The sequence below is a fragment of the Sardina pilchardus genome, chromosome 24 (genome assembly GCF_963854185.1).
Source record: "Sardina pilchardus chromosome 24, fSarPil1.1, whole genome shotgun sequence".
In the NCBI taxonomy this organism is placed as follows: domain Eukaryota; kingdom Metazoa; phylum Chordata; class Actinopteri; order Clupeiformes; family Clupeidae; genus Sardina; species Sardina pilchardus.
The window spans coordinates 22,782,901-22,803,080 of record NC_085017.1 but is presented as its reverse complement, the minus strand read 5'-3'; the positions used below and the strand labels follow the sequence as shown (position 1 = coordinate 22,803,080).

Sequence of the window (20,180 nt, the reverse complement as noted above, 5' to 3'; positions counted from 1 at the left end):
GGGGAAAATTGTCTTAGTACAAAGCTCAATGTTTAAACTGGGTATTGCAAGTGGAGTAACATTCACCTTCAATGAAGGTAAGCCAAAAGAGGAGCAACTACCAGAGAATCTTAAAAATGCTGAAAGGTTTTGCCACAATCATTTGGTATACACAGAAATAACAATTATGAATAGATTTCAAATTCCTGAACAAGAAGCTGCAGAAATGAATACACTGCTGTTCCGGCTGGTGGATAAGCTCTTCGACACATACAATCCAGTTTGTTTGGGGATTATAGCCATGGACTTTCCAGGCCTTGAACTAATCAAAGCCCTCCTTGATCTTAATTGCAAAAATACAGGAATGGCTGATATTGATGAGGCAGAATATACTGAGCAAGACATTCAAACAGAAGAAGAACAAGAAAAAGAAGAGGGTACGGCAGAATACGGTAACACAGATGAAGATAAACTACCAGACACTGAAGATGTGGTAACATCTGATGAGGGAAAAGAACAGGAGGCTTATGGAAGACCGGAACCAGATGAGGAAAAAGAAGCAGAGACTGATGATGGACAACAGACATATGAGAATAATACGGAAATAGAAATTGAGGAAAAACAACCAGATGAAGGAGAAGAACAGGAGGATAATGAAGGACAACACGATGAGGAAAAAGAAACTGGAGAAGAAGAACAACCAAAGACTGATGAAGGAGAACAGCCAGATGAGAATAATACAGAACTAGACACCGAAGAAAAACAACCAGATGCAGGAGAAGAAAAGGAGAATAATGAAGGACAACCCAATGAGGAAAAAGACGCTGGAGAGGAAGAACAACCAGCTGGAGAAGAAAAACAACCAGAGGAGATGACAGAGCAGGACAATGATGAAGGACAACCCCATGAGGAGAAAGACGCTGGAGAGGAAGAACAACCAGCTGGAGAAGAAGAACGACCAGAGGAGGGGACAGAACAGGACAATGATGAAGGACAACCCGATGAGGAGAAAGACTCTGGAGAAGAAGAACAACCAGCTGGAGAAGAAGAACAACCAGAGGAGGGGACAGAACAGGACAATGGTGAGGGACAACCAGAGGAGGGGACAGAACAGGACAATGGTGAAGGACAACCCGATGAGGAAAAAGACGCTGGAGAAGAACAACCAGAGGAGGGGACAGAACAGGACAATGGTGAAGGACAACCCGATGAGGAAATAGAAGCAGGAGAAGGAGAGAAACCAGAGGAGGGGACAGAACAGGACAATGGTGAAGGACAACCTGATGAGGAAAAAGAAGCTGGAGAAGAAGAACAACTAGCTGGGGAAGAAGAACAACCAGAGGAGGTGACAGAACACGACAATGGTGAAGGACAACCCGATGAGGAAAAAGACTCTGGAGAAGAAGGACAAGCAGAGGAGGGGACAGAACAGGACAATGATGAAGGACAACCAGAGGAGGGGACAGAACAGGACAATGGTGAAGGACAACCCGATGAGGAAATAGAAGCAGGAGAAGAAGGACAAGCAGAGGAGGGGACAGAACAGGACAATGGTGAAGGACAACCAGAGGAGGGGACAGAACAGGACAATGGTGAAGGACAACCCGATGAGGAAATAGAAGCAGGAGAAGAAGGACAAGCAGAGGAGGGGACAGAACAGGACAATGGAGAAGGACAACCCGATGAGGAAAAAGAAGCTGGAGAAGAAGGACAAGCAGAGGAGGGGACAGAACAGGACAATGGAGAAGGACAACCCGATGAGGAAAAAGAAGCTGTAGAAGAAGGACAAGCAGAGGAGGGGACAGAACAGGACAATGGAGAAGACCAACCAGAGGAGGGGACAGAACAGGACAATGGTGAAGGACAACCCGATGAGGAAAAAGACGCTGGAGAAGAACAACCAGAGGAGGGGACAGAACAGGACAATGGTGAAGGACAACCCGATGAGGAAATAGAAGCAGGAGAAGGAGAGAAACCAGAGGAGGGGACAGAACAGGACAATGGTGAAGAACAACCCGATGAGGAAAAAGATGCTGGAGAAGAAGGACAACCAGCTGGAGAAGAACAACCAGAGGAGGGGACAGAACACGACAATGGTGAAGGACAACCTGACAAGGAAATAGAAGCAGGAGAAGGAGAGAAACCAGAGGAGGGGACAGAACAGGACAATGGTGAAGGACACGCCGACGAGGAGAAAGACGCTGGAGAGGAAGAACAACCAGCTGGAGAAGAAGAACAACCAGAGGAGGGGACAGAACATGACAATGGTGAAGGACAACCCGATGAGGAGAAAGACGCTGGAGAGGAAGAACAACCAGCTGGAGAAGAAGAACAACCAGAGGAGGGGACAGAACAGGACAATGGTGAAGGACAACCCGACGAGGAAAAAGACGCTGGAGAAGAACAACCAGAGGAAGGGACAGAACAGGACAATGGTGAAGGACAACCAGACGAGGAAAAAGAAGCAGGAGAAGGAGAGAAACCAGAGGAGGGGACAGAACAGGACAATGGTGAAGGACAACCTGATGAGGAGAAAGACTCTGGAGAAGAACAACCAGCTGGAGAAGAAGAACAACCAGAGGAGGGGACAGAACATGGCAATGGTGAAGGACAACCTGACGAGGAAAAAGAAGGTGGAGAAGAACAACCAGATGCAGGAGAAGAAAAGGAGAATAATGAAGGACTACCCGATGAGGAAATAGAAGCAGGAGAAGAAGAGAAACCAGAGGAGGGGACAGAACAGGACAATGGTGAAGGACAACCAGAGGAGGGGACAGAACAGGACAATGGTGAAGGACAACCCGATGAGGAGAAAGACTCTGGAGAAGAAGAACAACCAGCTGGAGAAGAAGAACAACCAGAGGAGGGGACAGAACAGGACAATGGTGAAGGACAACCCGACGAGGAAAAAGACGCTGGAGAAGACCAACCAGAGGAGGGGACAGAACAGGACAATGGTGAAGGACAACCAGAGGAGGGGACAGAACAGGACAATGGTGAAGGCCAACCAGATGAGGAAAAAGAAGCTGGAGAAGAAGGACAAGCAGAGGAGGGGACAGAACAGGACAATGGTGAAGGACAACCCGGTGAGGATATAGAAGCAGGAGAAGGAGAGAAACCAGAGGAAGGGACAGAACAGGACAATGGCGAAGGACAACCCGATGAGGAAAAGGAAGATGGAGAAGAAGAACAACCAGCTGGAGAAGAAGAACAACCAGAGGAGGGGACAGAACACGACAATGGTGAAGGACAACCAGAGGAGGAAAAAGAAGGTGGAGAAGAACCAGATGCAGGAGAAGAAAAGGAGAATAATGAAGGACTACCCGATGAGGAAAAAGAAGTTGGAGAAGAAGGACAAGCAGAGGAGGGGACAGAACAGGACAATGGTGAAGGACAGCCCGATGAGGATATAGAAGCAGGAGAAGGAGAGAAACCAGAGGAAGGGACAGAACTGGACAATGGCGAAGGACAACCCGATGAGGAAAAAGAAGGTGGAGAAGAACAACCAGAGGAGGGGGCAGAACAGGACAATGGTGAAGGACAACCTGATGAGGAAATAGAAGCAGGAGAAGAAGAGAAACCAGAGGAGGGGACAGAACATGACAACAGTGAAGGACAACCAGATGAGGAAAAAGAAGCTGGAGAAGAAGGACAACCAGCTGGAGAAGAAGAACAACCAGAGGAGGGGACAGAACAGGACAATGGTGAAGGCCAACCAGAGGAGGGGACAGAACAGGACAATGGTGAAGGACAACCAGAGGAGGGGACAGAACAGGACAATGGTGAAGGACAACCCGATGAGGAAATAGAAGCAGGAGAAGAAGAGAAACCAGAGGAGGGGACAGAACATGACAACAGTGAAGGACAACCAGATGAGGAAAAAGAAGCTGGAGAAGAAGAACAACCAGCTGGAGAAGAAGAACAACCAGAGGAGGGGACAGAACAGGACAATGGTGAAGGACAACCTGATGAGGATAAAGAAGGTGGAGAACAACCAGATGCAGGAGAAGAAAAGGAGAATAATGAAGGACTACCCGATGAGGAAAAAGAAGCTGGAGAAGAAGGACAAGCAGAGGAGGGGACAGAACAGGACAATGGTGAAGGACAACCAGAGGAGGAAAAAGACGCTGGAGAAGAACAACCAGAGGAGGGGACAGAACAGGACAATGGTGAAGGACAACCCGATGAGAAAATAGAAGCAGGAGAAGAAGAGAAACCAGAGGAGGGGACAGAACAGGACAATGGTGAAGGACAACTAGAGGAGGAAAAAGAAGGTGGAGAAGAAGGACAAGCAGAGGAGGGGACAGAACAGGACAATGGTGAAGGACAACCCGGTGAGGAAAAAGAAGCTGGAGAAGAAGAGCAAACAGAGACTGATGAAGGAGAACAGACAGAAGAGAATAAAGAACCTGCCGGTGAAGCACAAGAAACAGATGAGAATAGAGAACCGGACACTGAAGAAGGACTAGAAGCAGATGAGATTAAAGAATCAGACACGGATGAAGGACCAGACGATAAAGAACCAGAGAGTGATGAAGGAGAACAGCCAGGTGAGAATAATACAGAAACTGAGGAAGAACAACCAGATGAAGTAGAAAAACAGGAGAATAATGAAGGACAACCCGATGAGGAAAAAGAAGCTGCAGAAGAAGAACAACCAAAGGAGGGGACAGAACAGGACAATGGTGAAGGACAACCCAATGAAGGAGAAGAACAGGAGAATGAAGGACAACAACCTGATGAGAATAACGAACTAGAGACTGAAGAAGGACAACTAACTGAAGGGGGAACAGAGCTAGAGAGTGAAGGCCAACAACTAGATGAGAGAAAAGAAGAAGACAATGAAGGACAACAACCTTTTGAGCATAACGAAGCAGAAACTGAACAGCCAGATGAGAGAAAAGAACAGGGGGTTGAAGTAGGACAACAATTAGATGAGAATAAAGATGAAGGAGGACAAGGGGACCAAAATAATAATGAAATCCCTGAAAAAGTGACGGCAGCAACACTAAATCCTATCAACTGGATGGCATCCTTAGCTGATGACAAGCGACTCTACTCCATCACAATCCCGGGCACACATGAAAGTCTCACTTATGACGGGCTACTCTTTTACAGGTGCCAGGAACTTGATTTACAAACTCAGCTTAGCACCGGTGTGAGATTCTTTGACATGGAGTTGAAGACAGGGATTATTGATAAAACAATCCTTTATGTCAAGATTGGAAATATCTTCAAATATGTCAAGTTCACAGATGTTCTGAATACTTTTAAAGTATTTTTAAATGAACAGAAGTTAGAAATCTTGCTTTTACGCCTTACTCCTGACACAAACGCTGTTCACCTAGTAAAAAAACTGCTTAGTGAAGACACGTATGTGTGGATGGAACCAAACATACCTTCCGTTTCTCAGGTCAGGGGCAAAATAGTCTTGCTTCAAAGCTCAACCTTTCATCTAGGGATTGCTAGTGGCGTCACATTTACATTTCATAATGGAAAACCCAAGGAAGAGCAATTGCCAGAAAACCTTAGCCAAGCTGGGAAATATTGTGCAAGTCACTTGGTTATCACAGATACCAGCACTACAAATATATTTGATGTGCCGGAAAAAGTGGCTGAGAAATTCAACAAAGTGATAGGTAAACATCTAGAGGAGCTTTTACATGACTCAAATGGTCCATCTTGTCTTGGAGTGATTGCCATGGATTTTCCAAATCAAGAGATCATCAAGAAAATTATTGCTTTCAATTTAAGAGGAGCAGCAAAGTCATCATCAAAGATGCATAAGGAGAGGCATGAAGCTAGAAACAGTGACTGATTTCTGAGAAGGTGCAATAGTTCTAATATTCCAACCTTCAAAACACACCTCTTCTCCCTGTCGTTCCCTGACGGTGTGTGATTGCTTTCTCTTTGTTTTTATTTATTTATTGTATTTTACCTATTTTCTTTTTTTTCTTTTTAATCTTTATCTATTTTGCTGTTTGTTAACTTGCACCTGTACGGCACTGTGGTCAGTGTAAACTGTATTTTATATGTGCCTTATAAATACATTTTACTTACTTACTTACCAAGAAAATGACACCAACACAAACCAAAACCATAGTTGCTAACCTGTTAGAAACTTAGTTGGTTGGTAATAGGAACTTAGTTAGCAACTGTATATGGTTTTGGGAAATGTGCCCCTGGATGGTGGTGACGCACCCAAGGTCAGAAACAATGCAAAATAAATGTTAAGATTTCATTTACTCAAATAATTTCTGTTTCAACAGTTACAGTATGCTTATTTGATCATGATATATGTATTAATAGATGATGGTTATGGTTATGATTATGGTATTTTGCAGACACATTTGTCTGAAATGTAATTAAAATGAAAATGGAAAATAGTTAGTACTTCTCTTGACCTTGTCATACATGTATTCAATGTAACCATTTTGAAACTAGAGTAGGAAATTTAATATATATGATATATAGTTAAAATCCAACAATAAGATCATAGCAGGTTGGTAAGTTTGTTACTCAAATTGATTGTTGAACATATTCAAATAAATTACTACAATGAGTGAAAAAATAAATTGACTAAATGGTTCTTCAGTTTTTATTCCCTGTTACCTTGATCTTGCCAAATGGTCAGCAACAGGATACTTCTATCTTGCCCATGATATGACTGGGAGGGTGTGTTGTATCTGTCGGTCGGTCAATGAGAACTTATGTAATTTTGCATAACTTACACTACTTGTCCGATCTACTTCTGACTTTCAGTCAAGTAGTGGTGGTTCCTTAGAGGAGGGAAGGGAGGCATTGCTTCCTCTAAATTGAGAGAGAGAATAATTCTGTATTTCATTTTCTCCATGTATTTATTCAAAGAAAATGAACAAATAGCCTACCAGTTACAACATTTGCTTACTGTGTCTTAAAGTGAAAACTTTTTGAGCAGTGTTATTGGGGAACCACATAACCAGTTCCATTTATTCTGACTGGATGATCATGACGATTTATTATCAATACATTCTCCAGAAAATAAATTGCTGCCCAATATGGATTGCCTACAAGTCAAACCCATAATAATGAGGAACATTACCCAGCAACATTGCTCAAGCTTCAGTGTAGTATCCAGCGTTAAGCTACCATGTGAGATCTACTCAGCCATCTATGGAGGCAAAGAATGCTGAAAACTGCCATTCTTGACACTAAAAATGATCAATCAGAATTGAGTGTTTGTGTTGACAATTCTAACTCTCTAACAATGTGAAAACAATGTGAAAAAAAATGTTTAATCATCTTAATCACATCTAAATCATGTTTAATCACAATTCAACTTTTTAGATATTTCATCGCAACTGCAGTGAGTGCCACATGCTAAAAGAACACACCAACTTTTTGATAAATTAACTTATTTGCCATCTACCCCAGATCTAGACAAGAGGCCTACCCTTCAATTCGCATTAGCCCAGCCTGACACCATTAGCCTAGCTAGTTTAGCATAATTACCAGAAGTGGGTTATACCAGATAGCCTACAGCTAAAGGGAAGCATTCTGGCTCGCTGTTGAACAAGACTGTTTTTTTTTATTTTTTTAGCCCTCTCCCTACCTCTTCCACTTGTCACGATTTGCCTGGCTGCAGTCTTGTGCATGTGTGTGCATGTAGGCTATAGTGTGCTGTCTGCCTCTTTTGTGTAATTGATCAAGGTAAAGAGTCGCCATATCTCAGTCCTTCGGTGGTCACTTTGATGCTGATCAAGATCCAGACTTTCTGATTAGATTTCACTGTCTCTGGTTTCACCCATTGGTGCACTGTCATGTAGGGACTTCATATACAGTAGCTAATTTCCATTAAGAATTGGGCCAATGGAACGCCATGCTTTATAAAATGTCAGGGGTCAAATGCGATGATATTATTGGTCTTCAAATCGTGACCCCCTGGCCTGTGAATTCAAACTGTAGTTCTATATGACATCATAAAGTACTTGAGGGAGAACGAGAGCCAGTCAACTGCAGCAGCAGGGAAAAGTGCATGGAAAGGGGGTGGGACAATATAGATCCCAATTTCCAAAATGAGGAAGTAGACATAAACAAACATTTAAGCTATCATAAGCCCATGATATGAGGAGATTTCCCCCTGAAAATCTTCTGAGCATATACTTTGGAGATTAACAGAGAGAGACAGAGAGAATGGCAGTGCAAAATTTCACTGCTAATCATCATGAACTCAATGCAAAAGAAGATTGACATTGATAACATGCAATGATTCGCCTGGTGGCTGGGAAACCAAGTTGGCTGCCCTTTACAGTGTTGGCTATTCAGAATTCAACTAGCCTATAGCCTCAATTGATTGGTCGATCATCCATTTTTCACAATTGTGCAGTTGCCCTGGCCATGTGGAATCTGCTTCAGAATGATTTGAATGGTTCCTCCTTCGACCAAGTTACATTTTCTGTCATGTTACATTTTCCATCCCTCTATCCAACAGGAGAGACACATTCATACACCAGGGGGCGATAGTGTTCCTGTGTCCGTGTTGGAAAATTCTCACCTAGTATGCAGAAATTATGGGGATTCCCAAATGACTCTGGCTTCCTCATATTTCAGTGGCTACCGCTTCGTGCGCTGTAGAAAACCTCAGTCAACGAGAAGGCATCACTGCCATCGTGTCCCTGTCGAATGATCAGTCGTTGGCTCGTCTCCCTTGTTTTGATTGAACTAAAAGTCTGAAATAGATCATTCTAAAAGTAGCAAACAAGGTGAGATGTGTTTACCTGCCGTTACATTTGGGGACCCGAAGTAGGAGTCTATATACTTCCTGTGTAAAAGGTGTGGCAAAGTGTACCTGGATGTTGGTGTCATCTTAGTTTGTTGGGACTAGGTTTTATTACACTGTACGAGGAAACACAGGCTTCAGCAGGACAACAATTTGTTTAGGGACTCTGACCGACCTGTCACCACGTTGGGGAGGAAGGTGACTTTTATATTAAAGGTGAGTAGAAACTTGGATTTAACAGTTTCGTCGTTTTAGCGAAGGCTTAACTGAGACTTCCGTTTCTGTTTCCCAAAACCACTGCAACACGTAGCCGTAACGTGAGGCTGTATGTTTATGTTCGTGATGCCACTAAACTCTTCATAGAATCCCGATCTCAACATTTCGTAATAGTTGTGGATGAAATGGATGGCATGTCATGTAGGCAATGCGCATTGCGCAACGAACTTTTAACCAGATTTAATCAATGGCATGTCTCAAGGATTCATAAGGTTGGCCACAGTTTTGCCAAATGTGTGTGATGAATGAGACGGACATGTGATGAAAAAATTTCGGTTAAGACCACGGAAAGGAAATGAAAAGTCAGAAACCCCAGGTTTGTCATCCAGACTTGAAAGCCGGTGTGGGGAAAGTCCCATTAAACTGGGTTTCGGTGAGAAAGTAAGACTAGCCTATCTAGGCCTACAGCTAAAAATCACAAAATAAATGCTTTTTGTAATTTGTTTTAATAATGTTATATAATAACGTAATGTATTCCTTTGATGTGTGTGCTGTCAGTAGCCTAGTCTAGATGACAACTAGGCTTCAGGTGTTCAGGAATAGCCTAAGCGGTGAGGTAGCCTAATTTGCAGTAGCCTATAGTGAAGAGTCTAAAGTGAAAATTATGCTTATTATGTTTCCAAAGGTGTCTCCAAAAGTTACCAACTCATGTTGGCCCCATACGAAAGAGTAGGACAACTGCGGAACCTTTCCTGTGGTCCAGCAACCACCGTACCAACGTCAGAAAACAGTGATTCAGACACATGGATGCTGGCGACCCCGCTTCCGCTGATGGATCCCTTTCCTGCCTCTGAAGGAATGAACTCCGACAGCGCCAGCTCTAGCCCCGAACCAGAAATAACCTCGGACCATGAGGAGTCTCAGGTGCAGCTGAACTTGTTCCGCAAACTGGGTTTTTCCGCATCGCAGGTGCATGCGGCGCGGCTGAAACTGGGACTTAACTCGGACACCAACACCGTCCTGGGGGAGCTCGTGCTGGCGGGCGTAGAGCAGGAGGAGAGGAACTATTCTGGCTTGGCTCCCCGCCTTCCTTCGCACAAATCGCCTGCCAGTTTGCCCCGTGTACCCATTGCCTGCGCTTCAACACAGCAGGATGAGTGTATGGATGGTGATGCTCTGAAACCGATCGTTATCGACGGGAGTAATGTTGCCATGAGGTGGGTACACATCAGGGACGCATGATACATTTTCAAAATGTGTGTGTGTGTGTGTTTGAGGGGGCAAAAGGCCAGATTGCAAACCAGATTGCAAATCAGATTTCGAGATATTGGACCATCACTGCTGGACCACCATCCTATTTTAAACTTGCCTGAATAAAATTAATGAGAGAGATGGATGAGATTACGAAAAGCAAAAATAAACGATTCAATGTGTTAGAACTGGAGATGAACTAAACGTCCGCAGAACGCAAACTATTTTTCTTGCTATTATTAGGTCTCCTCTACAATTTTGATTTTATTATTTTGATGAGTTACTTCACACCTTTTGGGCTAATAGTCGAACACTCTAAAAGTAGCATGGCACGTTATGTGATTAATTATTAGTGAAACCACGAATAAACAATAGGCCTAATTGACGCAGGAACCCAGATCAGATGGTTAGGCCGACTTGTTGGGTACATTTTCCAATTAAACTACCAGACCAACATGCACTCTCCATATTTTCCAGTTAACATGTAGGCCTAATAATTACACTGTAGTGTTATATACTGTTACAAAGTCACTTATTAGTATTAACTTGACAATATAAACACTAAAAAACAAACACAATTAGAAAAAAAACCCTGTAAAACAGCTTATGTAGGCCTTACATTATATCTTGCTGCCTTTAGAGCAATTTATGTTAATTCCTCAGATTTAGTCACAAAAACCTCTTCACATTGTAGCTCACAGACACAAGACAGTTAAAATCCCAGCATGTTTAGGACACCTTAGGGATACATTTACTGTCTACAAGGGATAGGTCTACATGCCCAAAGGTAGATTTGTGTGATTTGATGTGTGTCACGTAAAGTTATTTATTTTTTTACAATTTACAATGACAATTTAGTAGTGAAAACAAGTTGAGTAGTGCGTTAGCAGTTGAGCTGGTTGATACACATCATATCTAACGTCAGGGTGAATGGGAGATGGTCTACGGAAGAAACTAGTCTAGTTTGTGATGGTTGTTACAGTAGGCGAAATGTTCAAACATTTTAGATATATTCAACTGTTCCTATCAGAGTGAATGCGAGATTGCACCATCTCTTCACATGGCTCTGGTTAGTTGGCACGTGATGTGGTTAGTTGGAAGTTTCATTGATCATCAAAACTGAGGGGATGATTGCTGTCTCTTCAAAATAAATAAATAAATTCCCTGCTTCCCCTCCCCGCCTGCACTTTGTGATTGGTTCCTGGGTTTTAGTTTTTTTTTTACTCCTTTTGCAAGAGATTCATGTATAGTGCCATATTTTTTGAGTGTTGAGGGGGTTTGGTGATGTTCAATTTTCTTTTTCGCCCTTGGCTGACACTAACCTTTGCGTCGGCCACAAACCTGATCACCGCCTTGGCCCTATTTCAATGGAAGGTGTGCCTTCTTGACTCAGTATGCAAATCTTTGAACATGCAAATCAGACTATTCTTTCCAGGGGTATTGGCGTTGTTTGAAGGACATGATATATGATACAACTCATGACGTCTTTTTATGTGTGCACACTGTCACTGTGTCTCAATTGCACTTCTGCACTTAAAATACTTAATTTGAGTGTGTGAGGGCGTTCACACTGAAGGTTAGCGTTTGATATGAGACGACACTAATCTGTTAAAATGTGCACACTATGCCAGTAAGCACACAGGGCACATAGGGTGCTGCGCGAAAGTATACTCACGGATGTAGTTGGTTTGAGACAGAGTGTCTATCTGGGCTTATTATATCCATATCTCTTCCAATGATCTCAAAAGCTTCAGCATTTAATTTGTAGATGGTGGACAGTTTAGCTCAAAAGCAGAAGCAGCTGCAACTGAAGAGAGAGAAATTATTTTTCAACTAGCGCATTTCAACTAGTATTGTGATGATTACCATTGTGCTTGATAAGATAACATACATACAAGAGGGAAGCATCACTTTCTGCTCCTGTCCTCTCTCTTTACAGTCATGGAAACAAGGTGGTGTTTTCCTGTCTGGGAATCCAGCTGGCTGTGAACTTCTTCCTTGACAGAGGTCACACTGACATCACTGTGTTTGTCCCCTTGTGGAGAAGAGAGCAGCCCAGACCCGACGTACCCATCACCGGTGAGTTACGTTTGCAAGTCACTTTTGTAAATGTTATTGTAAACCATGAGTTTACGTTTACATTTACATAGTTTTTCGTGTAGCAGACACTTTTATCCAAAGCGACTTACGAAAATGAGGAATAGCATTCAAGCTACATTGCAGAGAAGAAGACGTTATTAATATGACAACAATAAGAACAACTACCAGAGAATGATACAAGGGAAGCCTGTTATGTTTCTTCTTTACAAGGGAATCACTTCCGTCCCTTATGTCAACTTGGGACTTTTATCCAAGCGACTTGAAGTGCAAAGTCTTTTATCAGTTTGTGTCCTCTCTGGGTGTTGAGCCAATGACCTTGGTAGTGTTACAACCCGTCTGTAATCCTGCATGGTAGCAATGATAACACTGCACGGCAAGATTTGAAGGGAACCTGAGATCACTCATTTCTGTCACACCAGTTCATGTCACGGAAATGTGCATCTGTAATAATTATCCTGTACAGTAAGTGTTCACATGACAGCTGTGTTGTGTTATCAGAGTTAAGGATCAGGGCTGTACGCTAAGCTTTTTCACTAGGAGCACAGGTGCTCCTAAATGAAAAAGTTTAGGAGCACAGAAAGAAATTTAGGAGCACTATGAAATTTCCTTGAAAACCTTCTTGCCTTAAGCAGGATACAGATCATTCACAGCAGTGGCAATCATAGTCTCTGCTCAAACCCTACACACACAGAAAATGGCTTGTCTTGTTTCTATTTCATATTTTGAATTCAGAACTTGTATACATTTTGTTATCAATTTATAGTATTTTAGGATCTGCATAATTACTTATAGCTTAAAATATTCAGTAAACTGAATACTTCATATTGATTACACTGTAATGATATTACAGGGGTGGTGTGTAGGTCTAATTGGGTGCCTGTCACTTTAAGATGTACGTGAACATAATTAGGTTTCATTCGGTTTTAGGAAAAGAGTCAAGCATAGTTCAAGGATACATCATGTTTTCATTAAATATCTTAAATGTTCAAAAAACGAACAAAGGTAAAGACAAATATTTCTGGTGTAATAGAAAAGATGAGTGTCCACTGTCCAGTAACGTTAACTTCTATGATTTAGGTAGCATGGCATGGCATCTGAGTTGTCACTTTTTCCTTGGTCATGTTTAATTGGCTGGGTGCTTAACTTAGTCTACTATGACTCGTCTTGGAGTTTGGTAGGCTATATCTGTTATGTCCAATGAGTGACAACCAGAGCTCAAAATAAAACGTTACGGTATTCTCCTGATAACGTTAGTGGAATTGAATTAATGTGAATGTAACCTCCATACAAAGACGCAGAGTGGCTATATGATGCGCACATTTGCAATGAAAATGTTCCGCCTTTTTAAAGCAGGTGTAGCCTACACCAAATCGTGGTTAAATCCATCATTTAGACAACAGAATCAGTCGGATTTCTCTCATAGAAGTCAACCAGGCCTATGTCAAATGCAGGCTGGAGTGAAGCTAACACGGTTTCCACACCGTGTTTATCAACCGTGATAGTAATAATATTTGAAATGAACACGGTAATTGTAGGCTATATAGTCAACATTCTTATCATGGTTTGCCGTTTCAACGGTAGGCTAATCGCTACAAAGTCACCAACTGATAACGAACAGATTGAAGAAAAAGAAGAATGGTTTTGGAGTGACATTTCTTGCGTGTGTGAGAGACAGCGAGGTTGATGCTGAAAGCGTGAGTTTCCAGCCAGGAGCGTTAGAGTTGTCATGAAATTTGTATACAGATGCGCGAAAATTGTACTAGCCTATACTTTGATCCACTTGGTGTGGATTTTTAGGAGCAAAATGCGAATAAAAGGGTTGAATTCAGTACTCGCACCTGTGCTCCCATTTCATATTTTCAAGTAGCACAAATATATATTTCCTCGCATTTGCGACGAGGTGCTCGCAGTGTACAGCCCTGGTTAAGGATACTTGGGTAATTTGTTCCAGACATAAAGGGATTTTGCATCTGAGTTCTGACACTTACTGATACTGTAATCCATTAACTTTAACTTTATTAACTTCACTGCACTCAATGATAATGAAGCTTTGAACTGAAACAACCATTGTTAAGTGATAGAGTGATTTATTAATCAATAAAAAGTGAATTTTTAACACTGGCAATGTCTACCCAGTCTTTACACAGAGACACCTTTAAGAAACAGACCTGTTTGTTTAGGGGAAATGTCTTATGATCTGCTTGCATGGATAAATGGAAATAGGCTAGTCCCAACCCGTCAGAGCTTATGTATGAGGACAGCTATAAGCAATCTGAACATGTTTTACGACTAGGTTTTCCTTAAAGGTCATTGAAAGATATTTCAGGATTCTGTCAAACCGACATGTTTGACCTGATTGGGAGAGCTTCTTTTAAAAGTTATCTTGCACTCAAAAAAAGATACTCTGCTGTAAATTATGTAAGCCTATTTACAATTTGATTGCAATATAATGTTGAACTGGCATATTCATCAGTTTATTTAATCAGTCTATCAGTTTTTGCTGTTTTATTGATACCATCTCCACCTTTCTGCAGATCAACATATTTTGAGGGAGCTGGAGAAGAGGAAAATCCTGGTGTTCACGCCATCGCGGCGTGTAGCGGGCAAACGCGTTGTGTGCTACGATGACCGCTTCATTGTCAAGTTGGCGTGCGAGTCGGATGGCATTATTGTCTCCAACGACACATACCGTGACCTGCAGGGTGAGAAACCGGAGTGGAAGCGCTTCATCGAGGACAGACTGCTCATGTACTCGTTCGTTAATGACAGGTTAGTCACTTCACTTCAGTTGTTTAACTATTAATGATTCAAGCTTCACCCGATAATTGTATCATGAGGGCGGTTCCCACTCCGCGTTGGCCAGTTGGTGTAATGGAATGATTCATCACCAAGGACCACAATGGGAATAAGCCCTGAGGATTTAATGTGTTAATGTGACATTTTATTAATTAATTAATGTTTTATAAGGTACATCCTATATTTCAGAAACATCAATGAAAATGTTCAATCAATCAGTCAAGTTGATATGCCAGTTAGTTATAGGTGTTGCACAAAAACCTCTTTTATTTTTTGTGCTTTTTATAGAAGTGCACTGCTTATCTTTTACTGGAAAAGGGAAAGAGTATCCTGGTATAACCAGACCATATTTATGCACCATGTTCCATTAAGTAGGGTTCAACTTCAGACCAAAGATTCCCGACGAGACGAGACGGGCCGCGACGTTCTAAAACCTTGCGACTGCGACTCAACATGTTTAATGCTCTGCGACGGCTTGCGAAGGCTTGCAACTACGTGTAACTTCTAATTCACACCGCTGCAGCTCCGTCTCGTCGCGTCGGGAATCTTTGGTGTGAATTGGGCTTTAGAGACCGTTTCAAGCTCTTGCATGTTAATGAGTATAGATTTCAGTTTAATTTTGAAACAATTGGACCAGTCTTATGCCAGCATGTACCCTAATAATATTGGCATTTTCCCAATCCATCTTGACAGTAAGGATATAATGTCTTTACCTGTGACTAAAACATTTACACATTCCTCCTGCTCTGGCTTCAACAGACTATGTAAACCATCCCCTTGATTTTTCCAAACAACTGTTTTCAGCAAAGATTTTACTTTTTCTATTTTTTAAAACTTTATTATTGCTGTATTAATTGAAATACCTTCCTTGTGTTATTGTCCTCACAGGTTCATGGTTCCGGATGACCCTTTGGGACGCCGCGGTCCAACTCTAGAGAACTTCCTACGGAAAACCCCACGAGTTATCAAGCGGAATCCATGTCCTTATGGTGAGGGCACGATATCCATTTGAAATGAAAGGGCTTGTACCATTCCCTTGTAATGCCTTATTTTAGCCATCTTGTCTAATCTTTTTTTCTCCCCACAAAAAAGTCTGACAACTTCTTGCCTCTTTCTTTTATTCACACTTTAGGTAAAAAATGTACATATGGAATCAAGTGTAAGTTCAGTCACCCGGAGAGGCCAAAGCAGTCTAACCGCACCCTGGCAGACGAGCTACGCGAGAAGGCCAAGAAGCCCGCCTCGTCGGCAACTCCCCACAAATACTCCTCTCCGGCGAGTGTCCGAGCCGGCCACAGCCCACCACTGGAGGAGATCCTGGAGAATAAACTGCACTTGGACCCGCCGGGGGCGCCGGTTCCCCAGTGGAGAGCCGAGGCCAGCGAGAACATGCTGGTGTTGGTGGGATCTCCGCAGAAAACAGAAAAAAGCAGGAAACATTGTCTGAAGAAAGAGCGCCACAGCCACAGCCACACTCACACTCACAGCCACAGTCACAATCCCAACTCTAACCGCAGTCTGTCATTAGCCAGTGCGGACTCCTTCGCCAACGGTTCCCCTGAGTATCTGGACTCGGGTCTGGGCTCCTACGAGGGGCACCCTGAGCGCCACCACCCTGGAGATCCCATGAAGCCCAGGTCCCTTCAGAACAGGGGGCAGTACTACCCCCCTCCCCCCTGCAACAGCAGCCAGTCCTGCCCCTGTTTCCCCCACCTACCTCCCCCCATGCCCCCTGCCCCCACCCAGCCCCAGGCTAACCTGCGGTACCCCAACCCCAACCACGTCCCAGGCTCGGCTGGCTCTCACGGCTTGGACATGTCCTATTTCCCACAGCCTTGCTATCCTCCGTATGCTAGCCAGCAGCACGCTGCCAGCCTGCCACAACACAACATGACTGCCTATGGTTCTCAGCAACCCGGGCACTCTTTTGTGCACCATCCTGGCCACTGGTCTGCCCCGTACCCCCAGGGGTATACCCAGTCTGTCCACAGGGAGCCAATTCAGCACCACTCCTGGGGGGGCCCCATGCCACCCCCGGCACGCTCCAGCCCCCCCGGATCAGGAACCCGAGAGGAAGTGCGCAAGAAGCTGATGGCCATCTTTAACGGTCGTTTGGTGGACCGAGCTATGGACATGTTCCCTCAACTGCTTGACCCCCAAAGATTGGCAGCAGAGATCCTAACTCTACAATCCCAGGAAGGGATCTTGTGAGTAGGGGGATGACGTTGTCCTCCTCATGGTGACTTTCTCTGGAAGTCATTTTACAATATACGTGGAACTGTGGTCAGGCCATGGTCAGAAATGACTTTTGGAGGATTTGTCTTAGCAGTTAACTGAATTTTCAGGCTTAGTTGGGTCTGTGCAAATGATGGAAGGAAGGATCAGCCACAATTTAAAAGAATATTGCTGCTTCCACTTGCTGCAGTCTGCATGACACCGAAGTCAGACAACGTTATGCAACACTTTGCCACTTTTAAAAGTATATTTTCATAGGAAACTAGTTTTGGAGTAATCTTCAAAAAAACTTGAGAGGTATATGGTTTAAGATGTCATATTATATTTATTCTAATCCGTTGCTACATTCAAAGAGCACTCATGGGACATAAATGATTCTCTTTTTAATCATGATGAAGAGATCTCAGGAAATATTCCAGCGTGGTGATTTTCCTACTTGTTTCCACATGCCAAAGGCCTCGGAGACGTAAAAGACTTGCCTCCACAAGATTTATCTGTCATTTACTGACTGGTCTGAAAGCAGAACCATTGCTTCTGAAAAGCACGTGCAGATAAAGCAAAGACCTGTTGACGCAAATTGTGTCATTAGACACAAGAAGTTTGGTATAGAGTGCGTTAGTGAAACTGTCATGTTGTCCTGGCAACGTGATTTCCAGTTGTAAACAAACACACTGCAAATGGCATTTTCTATTGCCTCACTGTGGTCCTTGTTTTGGTTGAACACATTCGCACATTTTGCAGTAAGGTCTGCATTCAGTGTGATCAGAATTTCTCAGCCACAGCCTGCCTTTAAAACTAGTCGAGAAACATGTTCTCGTCAATGCTTCGTTTCTGTAGCGAGCCTTATTTTTTGACTGTGACGCTATAGTGCGTAAGAACTATTTGAAAACAAAACTGGTGTATGTTTGCTTTGTACCAGAAAATGTTTATTTGTTCAGTTTGTTGGCACTATGTGCCGTATTGTGTTGCTCAGGCAACAGTCCATGAACAGGTAGACAAGTATTTGCCCTGTGGGTCCTAGCTTTTGGTGCAGTTTGATAGAATAGAATAGAATAGAATATGTAAGGGATAATCAATGACGCGCCGTGTGTTTCTAGGAAAATTATGCACGTTCGAAGTGGTAATAAGGCCTTTACACTTCGATAAGTGCATTATTTTCCTAGAAACGCACAGCGCGGAGTTGATTATCCCGCTTATACCACTGCTACTATAATTTTCGTTGATATTGCCGCTGTCTTAGATACAAAGTTTCTGTTTTTACCGTTACATTCACATTGGCGAATTAATATTCAAGTGTGATAAACCCAAAAAAACTAACTTCTTCATAGCCGTGCGTATTATCGAAAAATTCTAAAACGGATAGTTCCGGTCCTTGATTGTGATTGGCTGAATCGCGTTCGATGCCGTTGTAAATATCATGATAAACTCACACCTTGACCGCATTTCGTTCTATAGTAATGCGCTAGCACAAAACTAGCAGTGGCTGCGTCTTGTTGTTGCATGGCAACCATTCATAAGGAGGGAATATATTTCTTGGCGGAAGAAAGATTATCTATGGATACATCGTTACATTGTCGTTGCTGTGCCTTCGTTTCATGAAATCTTGCTAGAACGACGTAGTAACCGTTTTAGAAAAGCAATAAGCCACTCGAGTCCGTGGGTTATACTGTATAATCGAACAGCTAAGGGGGTTTTAGGCACTCCGCTTCGCGTCGTGCCTAACAACGCCCCTTAGCTGTTCGATTATACAGTATAACCCACGGCCTCTCGGGGCTTATTGCTTAAATAATGCACGTTCCAAATAGCGCATCACAATAGGACATAGGCCAACAGCACAACACAACTTATTCACACGTAATTCACTTCAACTTTGCTTCAATTATTAAATGTCCTAGAATAATAAACAATAATTATTGTTACCTTGTCAGATGTTTTGTTTTTTTTATCTTTTAACTTAATAAACTACAAAAATGTAACGTCTGGAATGAAATTGATTTATATTTAACTGTTAGCTACTATTATTATGGACTTTGTCTGCACAGACTCTTATGTTGTATTACTTTGATACTATTGGAACAGTGCCCTTTGTTGAACAAACTAAATAAAAGGACTATTAAACTACTTGACTACTATCTGTTGGTGTACTTACGGAAGCTTTTACTTCAAGACATATTACTTATTTTTGCTCCAGTGCATACAGAAGCATTAGTACAAGAATCCATATCTTGTACTTTAGGACTAGCCAATCAATCTCTTTCAGTGAACTTCAGATGTCCTCTCTTGAATTCTTAGCTTCAAGCTTCTGCTGTTTCAGATCCCAAGAGGACATTAAAGTCTACCAGGGGTCCAGAAATTGTAAAATCACAACCGGGGAGTCACAACATTTTAAAATGGAGAAATGCCATTGATTTAAGGAAGTTGACTTCCCTCTGCTGTTGAGATGGAATGTTGTGACAGGTATGAGGAGAAATTGACCTCTGCTCTACTGACTAGCAATATGCAAATTAACAGAGCACACAGCCTCTCTTCACTCTCTTCCAAGTCTTGATCTCTCTTCGGCGTGCAAACCTCTAAAACAACAAATCGTAAACTGTACTCTTGTATTGTTCTAGGCTGTCACATTTTAGAAAAACAATTTTCTTTATCTGACAGTAAAAAACAAACAAACAAACAAACGAAAACAGCAACTATGTCGTTTTCAAAACAAGCCCACATAAGTGCAGCAGTATCACCATGAGGGTTTGAGCAAAGCTGCGTCAGACATATTGTATACATACAGAGTGCCTTCACTGCAAAAACTGCTTCTCTTTATCACCAGATGGCTCAACGTTGGTGGGTGGGTCGT

At 42.7% G+C, this 20,180-nt stretch overlaps 2 protein-coding genes across 2 annotated transcripts; both read left to right on the top strand.

Annotated features, from left to right (window-relative positions):
- The first annotated feature begins 4,478 nt into the window (after window positions 1-4,478).
- Window positions 4,479-5,797, top strand: LOC134073185 (uncharacterized). Its single transcript, XM_062530176.1, has 2 exons — window positions 4,479-4,570; window positions 5,098-5,797. The coding sequence occupies exons 1-2, from the start codon at window positions 4,479-4,481 to the stop codon at window positions 5,795-5,797; spliced, it is 792 nt and encodes a 263-aa protein (XP_062386160.1).
- Window positions 5,798-8,625: 2,828 nt separating this feature from the next.
- zc3h12ab (zinc finger CCCH-type containing 12Ab) lies at window positions 8,626-18,670 on the top strand. The gene is made up of 6 exons (XM_062529904.1): window positions 8,626-8,953; window positions 9,639-10,170; window positions 12,144-12,283; window positions 14,839-15,073; window positions 15,989-16,089; window positions 16,233-18,670. The coding sequence occupies exons 2-6, from the start codon at window positions 9,662-9,664 to the stop codon at window positions 17,309-17,311; spliced, it is 2,064 nt and encodes a 687-aa protein (XP_062385888.1). The 5' UTR covers window positions 8,626-8,953; window positions 9,639-9,661; the 3' UTR covers window positions 17,312-18,670.
- Window positions 18,671-20,180: the final 1,510 nt, after the last annotated feature.